The sequence below is a fragment of the Ovis canadensis genome, chromosome 16 (genome assembly GCF_042477335.2).
Source record: "Ovis canadensis isolate MfBH-ARS-UI-01 breed Bighorn chromosome 16, ARS-UI_OviCan_v2, whole genome shotgun sequence".
In the NCBI taxonomy this organism is placed as follows: domain Eukaryota; kingdom Metazoa; phylum Chordata; class Mammalia; order Artiodactyla; family Bovidae; genus Ovis; species Ovis canadensis.
Window position 1 is genome coordinate 52,696,519 of NC_091260.1, and position 12,863 is coordinate 52,709,381.

General features: G+C 43.1%; 1 protein-coding gene across 17 annotated transcripts in view; it reads right to left on the reverse strand.

Annotated features, from left to right (window-relative positions):
* The window catches only part of RAI14 (retinoic acid induced 14), a 163,562-nt gene that overhangs the window by 122,620 nt on the left and 28,079 nt on the right, over nt 1-12,863 (reverse strand). For all 17 annotated transcript variants that reach the window (XM_069555846.1, XM_069555842.1, XM_069555837.1 and 14 more), the window contains exon 2: nt 11,834-11,916. In XM_069555846.1, coding sequence (XP_069411947.1) covers nt 11,834-11,869 — 36 coding nt within the window. In that variant the 5' untranslated portion in view covers nt 11,870-11,916. The remainder of the gene's footprint in view (nt 1-11,833; nt 11,917-12,863) is intronic.

The window sequence follows — 12,863 nt, forward strand, 5'->3', positions numbered from 1 at the left end:
CCAAGCGTAATGGTTTTCCAGGGCTGCCACCATAAAATACCACTAACTGGGTGGCTTAAAACAACAAAAATGTACTGTCTCCCAGTTCTGGAGGCTAGAAGCTCAAAATCAAGGTGTTGGCAGGGCTGTTTCCTCCTGAGAGTAACTCTGCTCCACACCTCTCTCCTCACTTCTAGGGGTCTGAAGACAATCTTTGGTCTCTCCTTGGCTTACAGGTGCATCACAGAGTTCTCTGCCTTCATCTCCACGTGGTGTTCCTTCTGTCTCTACACACAGTCTTCCCTCTGCCCAGGTCTGTGTCCGAGCATCCCCTTTTCATAAGGATATCAGTCATATTGGATTAGCACTCATCTTAATAACTTCATTCTAACTTAATTACCTTTATTAAGATCCAAATTCCAAATAAGTTCCCCTAGGACCTCAGTATGTGACTTCAATCTATCTTTTGGGGGATGGGTAGCAATTCAACCCAGATCACTGAGTTAATCTACTCCAGGACCCATTCCTCCTATCCCTTGAGGTGTTGCTGGTTTCATGGCTGCCATCTGGAGAGAGTGTTTTTCTCTCAGAATTCCTCCCTTGTAGCATGTGATTAAAGCTCCAGTAAGTTCCACGTGAGGGGAGAACGATTTGTGTGACTTCGAGGTCACATCCTTTAAAAAAAGAAGATGCTACTAGATTTTCCTGATTGTTCAGTGGCTAAGACTCCCTGCTCCCAATGCAGGGGACCTGGATTCCACTCCTGGTCAGGAAACTAAGATCCCACATGCTACAACTAAGACCTGGCACAGCCAAATAAATAAATAATTTTTTTTTTGAAAAAGGAGATGCTTGGGGTTCATTCTCCCTCTTTCTGGTTCTCACATACAGAATATGCACCATGAACAGCCTAGACCAGCACTGTCCAAAGGAATTAGTAAGACGTAAGGCATTTTAAAGTTTCTAGGAGCCATATTAAATAAGGAACAAGGGGAGTGAATTTTAAATTTACTTAATTCATTGTCTGGAATATTAGCATTTCAGTGAGTAATTATAAATATTATTATTGAGGTATTTGATACATTTATTATTTGGTACTAAATCTTTGAAATCTGGTGGGTATCTCACATTTATAGAATAATTTGGACTAGCCACATTTCAAGTGCTCAAGAGCCCCAGGCAGCAACCGGCTACTGCAACACACAGTGCAGCTCGGGAGGGCAGCAGCAGGACATTATAGAGGAACCTGGGTCCCTGGAGGAGTCCATGAAGCAGACCTGTCCTGCTGGCTCTGGAGTGTTGGAAATGTTTACTTAAGAAAACAGTCCTATCTATCCAATTTCACGTATCTTGTTATCACAGCTTACAAATCATACCATAATAAATATGTCCTCTGGGGTCTCCCAGAAGGACCCTGCAGCTTCTCAGTTATGAAACAACCCTTTAAAGCAAGGACGCTGACTCTCATGGAAAAATAAAGAAACCTCCAAAATCACAGCCCAAGTTTGAAAAATTACCATAGAAACATTCTCAGCATTGAAAAATACATTTCAAAATAAACCCATCCCAGGAGAACATGTGGTTCCTCAGACTTTTTTTGTTCTTTTCCCACATTATAAATCTCTGCACCTCCCAGTCAGTCAGCCCACTGGACAGCCCAAGAGGAAGGAGGAAGGGCGATACCATGTCCTTCAGCCTCCTGAGAAGACAGAAAATGAAATCCTTTCAGGCAGTGCTTCTTAAAAAGTGAAACTAATTTCACATGGTAACAACTAATAATTGGAAAACCAAGTCAATCAGAACATACTGACTTTCCTTGTTTAAAGGGAGGTGGGGACTCAAAAGGAAAGTCAATGCTTGTCACTAATGTCATCTTAATAGACACTGCAGCTTCAACTCATGCTGACACCTGCTGCCACAGAAATGCGAAGAACCACCTCCTATGGCAGAGATCTGTGGAAAGAAGCTCAACCAAAAAATCTCCACGGAATGAATTCAGAAGCAGCTCCTATTTCACTTCAAAAGAAAAGTTACATACAAGAATTTGTCAAGCGAAAACCACCAATGTCAGCCATAGTTCAAAATGATTAGGTAATTAATTTCAGAATAAAGAGATAAGAGATAATAACCTAGCTGATTTTCTGCTTGTGCAGACGATCAGATTTCCCCAAGTTTAGGGGCCAGCTTCTAAGTTTCATATCAGTTTCTAGCTACAGCTGGAATGATACCAGGTTTAACCAAGAATTCCTGCAATTATGGTCTGGGGTAACTAGAATGATAACCATTTTGCCTTCTTGCTTTTCTTTTTCTTTGGAATGTTTCTGTTTGCTGCCTTCTATACAATATTACGGAACTCCATCCACAGTTCTTCAGGTACACTGTTTACAAGTTCTAATACCTTGACAAACCAAGACTGTGTTGAAAGCAGAGACATTACTCTGCCAACAAAGATCTGTCAGTTCAGTTCAGTTGCTCAGTCGTGTCCGACTGTTTGTGATCCCATGGAATGCAGCATGCCAGGCCTCCCTGTCGATCACCAACTCCCAGAGGTTACTAAAACTCATGTCCATTGAGTAGGTGATGCTATCCAACCATCTCATTCTCTGTCGATCGTCCCCTTTTCCTCCCACCTTCAACCTTTCTCAGCATCGGGGTCTTTTCCAGTGAGTCAGTTCTTCGCATCAGGTGGCCAAAGTATCACAGTTTCAGCATCAGTCCTTCCAATGAATATTCACGACTGATTTCCTTTTGGATGGACTGGTTGGATCTCCATGCAGTCCAAGGGACTTCAAGAGTCTTCTCCAACACACTTCAAAAGCATCAATTCTTCGGTGCTCAACCTTCTTTATAGTCCAACTCTCACATCCATACATGACTACTGGAAAAACCACAGCTCCAACTAGACGGACCTTTGTTGGCAAAGTAATGTCTCTGCTTTTTAATATGCTGTCTAGGTTGGTCATAACTTTCCTTCCAAGAAGTAAGCTTCTTTTAATTTCATGGCTGCAATCACCATCTGCAGTGATTTTGGAACACCCCCGGCCCCGCCCCCGTGCCCCCCCCCCCCACAAAATAAAGTCTGTCACTGTTTCCACTGCTTCCCCACCTATTTGCCATGAAGTGATGGGATCAGATTGTATGATCTATGTTTTCTGAATGTTGAGCTTTAAGCCAATTTTTTCACTCTCCTCTTTCACTTTCATCAAGAGGCTCTTTAGTTCTTTGCTTTCTGCCATAAGGATGGAGTCATCTGCATATCTGAGGTTTTGATATTTCTCCTGGCAATCTTGATTCCAGCTTGTGTTTCTTCCAGTCCAGCGTTTCTCATGATGTACTCTGCATATAAGTTAAATAAGCAAGGTGACAATATACAGCCTTGTTGTACTCCTTTCCCTATTTGGAACCAGTCTGTTGTTCCATGTCCAGTTCTAACTGTTGCTTCTTGACTTGCATACAGATTTCTCAAGAGGCAGGTCAGGTGGTCTGGTAGTTCCATCTCTTTAAGAATTTTCCACAGTTTGTGGTGATCCATACAGTCAAAGGCTTTGGCATAGTCAATAAAGCAGAAATAGATGTTTTTCTGGATCTGTATAGTCAAGGCTATAGTCTTCACAGTGATCATGTACAGTTGTGAGAACTGGACTGTAAAGAAGAATTGATGTCTTCGAACAATGGTGCTGGAGAAGACTCCTGAGAGTCTCTTGGACAGCAAGGAGATCAAACCAGTCAATCTTAAGGGAAATCAACCCTGAATACTCATTAGGAGGACTAATCCTGAAGCTGAAGCTCCAGTATTTTGATCATCTGATGTGAACAGCTGACTCATTGGAAAAGGCCCTGTTACTGGGAAAGATTGAGGCCAGAAAGAGAAGAGGGCATCAGAGGATGAGATGGCTGGATGGCATCACCAATGCAATGGACATGAACTTGGGCAAACTTCGGGAGATGGTGAAGGACAGGGAGGCCCGGCATGCTGCAGTCCATGGGGGTCTCAAAAAGTCAGACACAACTGGGTGATTGAACAACAACTAGAATGAGGCTGTGGTCTAGTTAGCCAGTAATAGTGCTTCCATTTAGAATTAGAATTAGTTTTGCTGAACTACAGAGGAAGAGCAGAAAGTAGCAGCATCTGTCTTCTCTTGATTCGAAAGTTCAGTTTCAAGAGCATCTGCCTCCCACAAAGCAACCCAGAGCCTCCTCTGCCCGGGGAATAACACTATTGGTGAGCTTTGCCACCATCAGTGGTGAGCGCTGATAATGACAAAATCAATCCATGGGTCTTTATTGCTTAGACCATTGGAGCAAAATTCACCTTCTGCAGTCTGCAGCTTTGAAACTTAAGAAAGGGAATGCCCTGTGTCAACAACTGTGTATAGCTATTGCTCTGGCATCAAGAGAAACCAGGATTCAGATCTCTCTGCCATCTATCAAATGTGCAACTTTACCCAAGTTACTTAACTTCTCTCAACTTCTCACTGTAAACAGCAATGGTCTTTATTGGATACAATTTTGTAAGCATTACATGTGAAGGGTTTTGGTACAGTGCCTAGCACGTGGCAAGCATTCAATCAGTGGGAACTCTTCTAATTTCTCTTGTAGGAGGTCAGTGATCAATACATGTTTACTCGTGTGATTGTATTTATTCTTTTGATTAACATTATGTTTAGGTACTGCCCCTTCATGGATCACAGCCTTGTCATGGCTAAGGGGCTTCTGCAACTCAGTGAAGCTATAAGCAATGCTGTGCAGGGCCATTCAAGACAGACAGGTCACAGTGATGAGTTCTGACAAAACGTGGTCCATTGGAGGAGGGAATGGCAAACCACTCCAGTATTCTTGCCTAGAGAACTCCATGGACAGTAGGGAAGGCAAAGAGATATGACCATTCAGAAGATACGGCCACCTGATCCAAAGAGTCAACTCATTTGAAAAGATCCTAATGCTGGGAAAGGTTGAAGGCAAAAGAAGGGGGCGGCAGAGAATGAAATGGTTAGATAGCATCACTGACTCAATAAACATGAATTTGAGCAAACTCCGGGAGACAGTGGAGGACAGAGGATCCTGGCGTGATGCAGTCCATGAAATCACCAAGAGTCAGAAACAATTTAGCAACTGAACAACAAAATTAGGCACCAACACCCATCAAAAAATTGTGATACTCCAGCCTCACTTTATTAGACACTGAAAATGTACAGTCCAAAAGATGAAGAAACTGTGAAGCTAAAGTTTACGAGCACACGTGCTCGGTTGTGGGTGCTAGGGCTTTGGAGCATCTGTTCTAGGACAGAAAAGAATGGAAGCATGTTTGGGGTTGAACTGTGAGCCCCATGCCTGACACACACCTTGTGAAATTGATCAGTTGAAGTCTTTAAGTACTCAGAATATGACCTCATCTGGAGACAGGGTCTTTACAAAGGTCATCAAGTTAAAATGAGGTCCTTAGGGTGGGCCCTAATCCAATAAGGTTTTCTTACAAAAAGGAGAATTTGAAGAGAGACAGAGCCAAGTAGAGCGATCGCCATCTGAAGATGAAGGTAGAGATCAAGGTGATGCATCTCAATGCCTGTCAGCAAAACACCGAACAAAGCTGAGAAAGACAGGGATCAGATTCACCTTCACAGGCCTCAAGAGGGAAGAAGCAACCCCACCAGTACCTTGATCTCAAACTTCTGGTCACCAGAACTGTGAGATAATACACTGCTGTTGTATAAGCCACTCGAGGCATGTTCACAGCAAGTCTAGGTAACTAATGGGTTTCCCTCATGGCTCAATGGTAAAGAATCCACCTGCCAATGCTGGAGACAGGAGTTTGATCCCATGGTCCGGAAGATCCCCTGGAGTAGGGAATGGCAACCCACTCCAGTATTCTTGTCTGCAAAATCCCATGGACAGAGGAGCCTGGCGGGCTGCAGTTCATGGGGTTGCAAAAGATTCAGACGACTGAGGGATAGACTTTCACTCCCCCCACTCCTACCCCAGGAAATTAATACAAGGTAAAATCAGGCAGCAGCAGATTCCTCACTAAGATGGGCTGACAGGACCTAGAAACTATGTAGCCTGACACATTCTCTGCTCAAGTTTACAAGAGACGCAGGCCTCTTCCCCAAAAGGTCACCTCTGATGTATTTTTAAATCTATGGGGGGAAAAAAAAGAGGCTAAGCTTTACAATAGATTTAGCCAAGGTTCCTCTGTCAAAAGAGGCTCGGATTTTAAAAACTTTTTATTTTTTGCATGTGAGGTCAGGGAGGGAGGCATGGGCATCTGTAAAAACTTACTATAAACAACTAAAAACTTGAAAAACATACCTTGGCAGAGATGCCGATTATCGACCTTCACAGGAGCCACTCTCTCAACAGGCAACAAATTCAAACTCCTGACTAAGCAGGATGTGTCTGGTTCCTCAAGATTCATGGGGTGTGTGCATTCTTTGGCTGAAAGCTGCCATCATTAGTTGCTGCTCCATAAAGAAATACCATTAATTTAATCTTTCATGGACACAGCCATTTCAAACTGGATGCCTTTTTTCCCCCTCTAAACGGAATGTCCACTGCTTCCCTGTTACAGTGGAAAACATAATTGGGAACAAATCTTTCATAAAATTAAGCACACACCCACAAAGTAAACTCTGAAGGCCTCGATCATGTTGGAGAGGCAGTTCAAGATTTGTTACAAAGATCTTTCAACCCTTTTTTCGCATCCCTCAACCTCCATTTCAACTCAAGGCACTAAAAATTGGCATTTACAAAGAAATTCCAGAAGCCTGAGCATTTTATTAGCAAAGGGAAATCCCAACCTTCTTGGCTTCATTTCTCATGATGACAGCTCATTTTTCCAAGTGGAACCACGTACTGGTTGCTGCAAATATTTAAAGAGGTAAAGAAGCTACTTTCAAACTAGTCATAAAAGAAACGAATAATGATGATTTAGAACCCTGTACTTACTTTTACAAGCATAAAAAGTCAAGTACATCCATTTTTTAGACTAGAATGAAAAATTTACAGTGTTCTTATGCAAAGACTCAGAGCCATGCCATGGGCATTCTCTTGGGCTCCTTAATGTCACTTTTGCGCAGGTCAAGGGCTATTTTTGGAAAGCGAGTCTACGCAGTGAGCCTTACGACTTGCTAGCCAGAATTACCCTCTCCTCCTCTCCTAACCATCCTTCCAATCCTATGCCTCCCTGAGGCCTAGAAGCTTCAGCTCCATAAACCTCCTACCAATTTTCCCATTTCCAGTGATTCACTCCTCTCTGAAAATCTATAGCATTTATCATTCAGGTCTCCTAATTTAACAATTGGTTATATCATCCTGGATATCCTATTAATATCTATATCCTATAGGATTTGTATTTTGTCTTAGTTATTGCCTGTGTGTAGTTTTTCTCCTCCCACGTGGGTTTTTGAGTTTCTTCCAAACAATCAGCATCCCGCATATTTCTCCAGTATCCCTTCCAGTACCTAACCCCAGTTCAAAGATGACCAAAGGAATTGGAACATGTCACCTACATTAGGGGAACTTTTGTTAAGCTCCATGACTTTCTTTGGCCTCTCTGGGTTACCTGCAGGCTCCCTACTAAGTTTAGGGATGGAAGCCACTAGACAAGGATGGTATCTAACCACAGCCCAAAGAAACAGGCTAGGTCCTTCCCCTAGGTCATGCACAGAAACTCAGCCGCCTGAGTCAAGCATTCTGGAAAGGATGCTCAGAAGAAATCTCTGTCTGCCTGATGGTCCTAGTGCAGCACAATGACCTTAAAGGCATCCACGGGGGCTCCTCTGGGCCACGCTTGTCCTTTCTCACTCCTGGGTTTTGCCCTCAATGGTCACAAACTCATTTGGCTGCAAGACCTCCCAGACACAGGTTGGCTGAAATGTGATCATGCCCGCGGGTCACCTGCCTTCTCTTTACGAGAGAACGAACATGATCTGCTGTCCCTCTTCCTCCTACCCGCCAGAAACACAAAGGGCCCTTTCTTTCTCCTTCTTTCAGCCTCCCACAAAGACTAGCAGGCAAATTTGATGGGTGGGTTTAGGGTTATTCTCTAAGAGAGACCACTCACTTCGGGTAAAGAAGATTACAGTTTGGCTCATTGAACTGAATGTAAACAGTTTAGAACTTGTTTTTCTTGTAACAAGTGATACATGGGGATGCATACACATATACCAAAAAATGAAAGCCTAAAGCACCCAATGAAAAACTAAATCCCCCCCAACCCCTCAACCCCATCACCAACCCACTCCCAGTTCTGGGTCCCTCCCAAGAAATAGCAACTCAGTTACCAGGTTATTTTGCCCTCCAGACCACATAGGCTTTTCTGCCTACTTTTCATTGTGTTTGCTTTTTTTTTTTTATAAACCATAATTATATTATTGACTCATTCTTTACTTTCAATTAGCAATTTCTACATAATAATTTTCTTTTCTTTTTTTTTTTTCCTTTCCTGATAGCTCATGGTAAAGAATCTGCCTCCAATGTAGGAGACCTGAGTTTGATTCCTGGGTCAAGAAGATCCACTGGAGAAGGGATAGGCTACCCACTCCAGTATTCTTGGGCTTCCCTGGTGGCTCAGCTGATAAAGAATCCACCTGCAATATGGGAGACCTGGGTTCGATCCCTGAGTTGGGAAGATCCCCTGGAGAAGGGAAAGGTGACCCACTCCAGTATTCTGGCCTGGAGAATTCCATGGTCTGCATAGGGGGGCCACAAAGAGTTGGACACAACTGAGCGACTTTCACTTTTTTTTTTTTTTTTTTTTGCCTTTTAAGATGCTTTTACATGACAATTTACATCTCATCTCCAATTACTTTTCAAAGGAAGGTCATCAGTAGTGAATTTCCATCTTTATTTTTTCAATAATAATTTTCAATTTTAAAAATATTCAGAATCAATCAGTAAAAGATTTCACATATGAAATAAAGTTTGCACCAACAAAAATATCACTTTGCAGTCTGTCCTGTTTGACTATTTTAAATTTTAGACACAAGTAAAAATTCCCAGTGGTTACACAGAGAATAAGAGAGAACAAGCTGCTGCTTTGGTGTTAAAATCACAGATATCATTTTCATCTAAAATCTACTGCTTCAAGGGAGAAATACATGTTGTGAGAGAGAGAAGGCCCTCACTGCCCAGGTTTGTGCTCTGAAGATGACTTACAAAGCCCGAGCAAGAGGTAGTACCCTTCCCAAGTAAAGCTTGTGTTGAGTCTGAACCTGTCTGCCAACCATATAGCTGAAGTCCTCTCAACTCCAGCATGGATGTCTGTGATTAAGAAAGAGGTAGGAAGATATACCAAGCACCTCCAGAATGCCAGGCCTAAAGTGTGTGCCTTACAGACATTAGAACACCTAACCGTCACAACTTCATGAGGTAATACTATCTTCAGTTTTCAGGTGAGGAGCCTGGGGGTTCAGGAAAGGGAACAGACTTGCCCAAGGCCATACACCTAGGTCTGAAGTCGCTTTCCCAACCTACTGCCTGGATTGCTGTTTCATAAAATCAGACCTCTTTTGCAAAACCTGGGGTCTGGAATCAGGCTACTTGGGCACAAACACTGACAACTCTGAGCTAGAAGAACTGAGGCCCAGGCAAGGGACTGGGGCTCCATGGGTCTCAGTTTCTTCATCTGGAAAATAAGCCTGCCAATAATACTTACCACATAAGGGTTGCAGCAAGATTAAACAAAGTTCACATAATGAGCTTGGCACAGCACCTGACATAAAGTAAATATTTCATAATGGTGAGCTCTCACTATCCGACGGCTGATTAACAAGCTGGGCTTTGAAAGGTTTTTCTTTTCTGCTTTTATTCCCTCCATCTTGCAGTGGAGGGATGACGCTTTGGGAAGCAATTTGGGGTGAAATTGGGGAGCCATCTGATACCATCTCGCCCCATAATACCAATTTCTTTTGCTTTCCTCTCCCAAGCTTGCTCTTCTAACATTTCTTCCCTTTGCACTAACTGCCAAAATCATAGCTTTTCAACTGCCAAATTCCAGAAGCTTTTAATAGTGTTATTACTGTGACTTTTTTCCCCTAAATCATGGAAATATTTCAGTTTTTATTTAAAAACCTAGATTCCAGTAATACCCTCCCTACAGCCACCAGTTTATAAATCGAAAGTGTATGCTCCTATTATTTCCCCCCTGCCCCTGTTCATATATCATGGAAGTCTAGGTTGATTAAATTTTGCTAAAACAATTTCAGCTTGTACAAATGGAAGCTGCCCAGTGGAATGGAAAAGGTATTTGTGAACCTGGTCACACAAGTTACAAACCCGAATCGGCCTGGCTGGGCAACATTTTCCATTTAACTGCCTTTTCCTTATTAACTGAAAGTCCAATGAGATCTAGAGGCTGAAGCATCCCTTGGCCAACAAATGAGAAGACTGAAGGGAGTTTTCTCAGGGGAGGAGCAGGGCAAGAGGTCAAGGAAGTCAAATCACCAAGGCTGTCACTCCAGCCAAAGGTTACCTGGACAACTTTAGCCAAGTCACTTTCTCTGAGTCTTAGGTAACTTACCTGAAGAATGAGGAAACGAAGTCCACTTTTTCCCAAAAAACCTTTCTCCTTAGAGCTCAAACTTCCTTTCGGCATAACAAGATTCTGCAGTCATTCCACAAGCACCTCCTCCAGTCTGGGGCTTATCAGGGCAGTAAGTTACATGTCATGATGTAGCCTCAGGAGATAAGCTTCAGCCAAGAGGAGGTATGTGTGTTCGTGTGTGTATGCGCGTGTGTGACATGTCAGCCGTAAGACACGGTCTCCACTCGTTGCAAAAATGTGGTTGTGCCAAGCTGTCATATAATTCTCAGCAAAGCAATAAAATCCAGGTTTACTTTTAATTACCCAATGGTAAATGATAGCCAAGCAAGCCCATTAGGAGGGTGACCTCGCTGAGCTTCCATCAGACATCCTTCCGTGTATTTCTCCCCTTCAACAACTCTGCTCCAAGTGTCTGCAGCAGCTAGTACAAGACTGGAGCCTCAGCAGAGTTTATGAGCTGACCTTCTGTTATAATAGCATCACATATAATCCCATTGCTATGTTCTTTTTCTCCATCTTCTCCTCTGGGAGACTTTGTCTCATAACTCAGGCATCATCACTGGTTCAGTTCAGTTCAGTCACTCAGTCGTGTCCGACTCTTTGTGACCCCATAAATTGAAGCACACCAGGCCTCCCTGTCCATCACCAACTCCCAGAGTTCACTCAAACTCACGTCCATCGAGTCGGTGATGCCATCCAGCCATCTCATCCTCTGTCGTCCCCTTCTTCTCCTGCCCCCAATCCCTCCCAGCATCAGAGTCTTTTCCAATGAGTCAACTGTTTGCATGAGGTGGCCAAAGTACTGGAGTTTCAGCTTTAGCATCGCTGGTTACTCCAATCCAAAGGCTTGTATGATGAATAACAAATAAGGAAGAACCCCAGGAATTAAGAGGGAATAAAGATGCAGGCAGCAATAGATATTGCTGTTTTACCACAAAAGCCTTAACAGAATTTAAGTTTCCTAAACACCCAAGATGAACCACGTTAACACATAATTCCTTAACCACTCTTTAAAAATGACATTCTGAGTCAGATTTGGGGGGATTTAGAAATGCTGAGGTATTTTACTCTTTTTGTTAAGATGTTAATTTGACTGGTCCTTTCTCTACAAGGCACAGACATCAGAAGTGAAAAAAAAAAAAAAAAGTCCTTTTTAGAAGCTATATACACAAACAGCAAGAATACGTCATTCACAAAAGCCAGGTTGAGCTGGGCCCCAGAGCACTTCTGACTTCTGTAGTTGATTAACCCAGCATCTCATCAAGGTCCAAGGGAGGGTGTTTCTACAGCCAGACATGAGTCACAAGTACTTACATCACTCTTCCTGAACTTGGCTTTCAAGCTCTTCATGTTTAGTCCATTCAGCCTTCCACAGCTCTAGAGGAGACCTTCAGCACCTAGCCAGGAGGAGAAAAAAAGAAATTAAGTATCAAGGTTTCCTGGCTCAGAGCGTAAAGAATCTGCCTATAATACAGGGGACCCAGGTTTGATTCCTCAGCTGGGAAGATCCCATGGAGAAGGGAATGGCAACTCACTCCAGTATTCTTGCCTGGAGAATCCCACGGACAGAGGAGCCTGGTGAGCTACAGTCCATGGGGTCACAAAGAATCAGACATGACTGGGCAACACACACACGCACACACTTTAAGGTTTCCAAACAAACAATGCAGTGACTCTTTCCCAACTGGACTAGGACTTTGGGCCACGGGTTATCGTCTGGGTTTGAGTTAGGAAGGTGGTCAGGGTTAAGGGCTGGGAAGTGGTACAGAATGTTATGTTCTTCCCATTTGTGATACTCCTTTGAAGCATCCAACATTTTCAAGTTAACTGAAACTTTTCATTTTCTTCCAACTCCTCATTCAAAGTAGAACAAGCTTAAGTAAAGGCTAGCCTGTCACTGCACAAAATTCAGTGCCTAACTCCCTCCTCTCCATCCCCTTCACGGTACAGTTACAGCCTCCACCTCCTCTGAAAGGGACACAGGAGTGAAGCATACTGAAGCACAGCTCATATTCCAGATGCCATTCATTCCCTATTTATTTTTCTCAGTGTGTTTTTCCCCCTCATAGATGCACAGGGCAATGAGGGAAAAATGCAAAAAAAAACAAAACCTCCCTCATCAAATACCTCATTCCTCAGGAAGCCACTCAAAACAGTGAAAGACTCTCCCCAGGTCCTCGTGGGACCCAGTGATTCCAATCTGGAGCTCGAAAAGTCTTAAGAAACCACCTCATTTAGGAGGGATCTGTGGTGCCTTTAGAAAATGAAGGTAAATTTTTGGAGTGACAGTATATCTGTACTTTTTTTTTAAGTTTATTTGGCTGTAGTGAGTCTTAGGTGCATC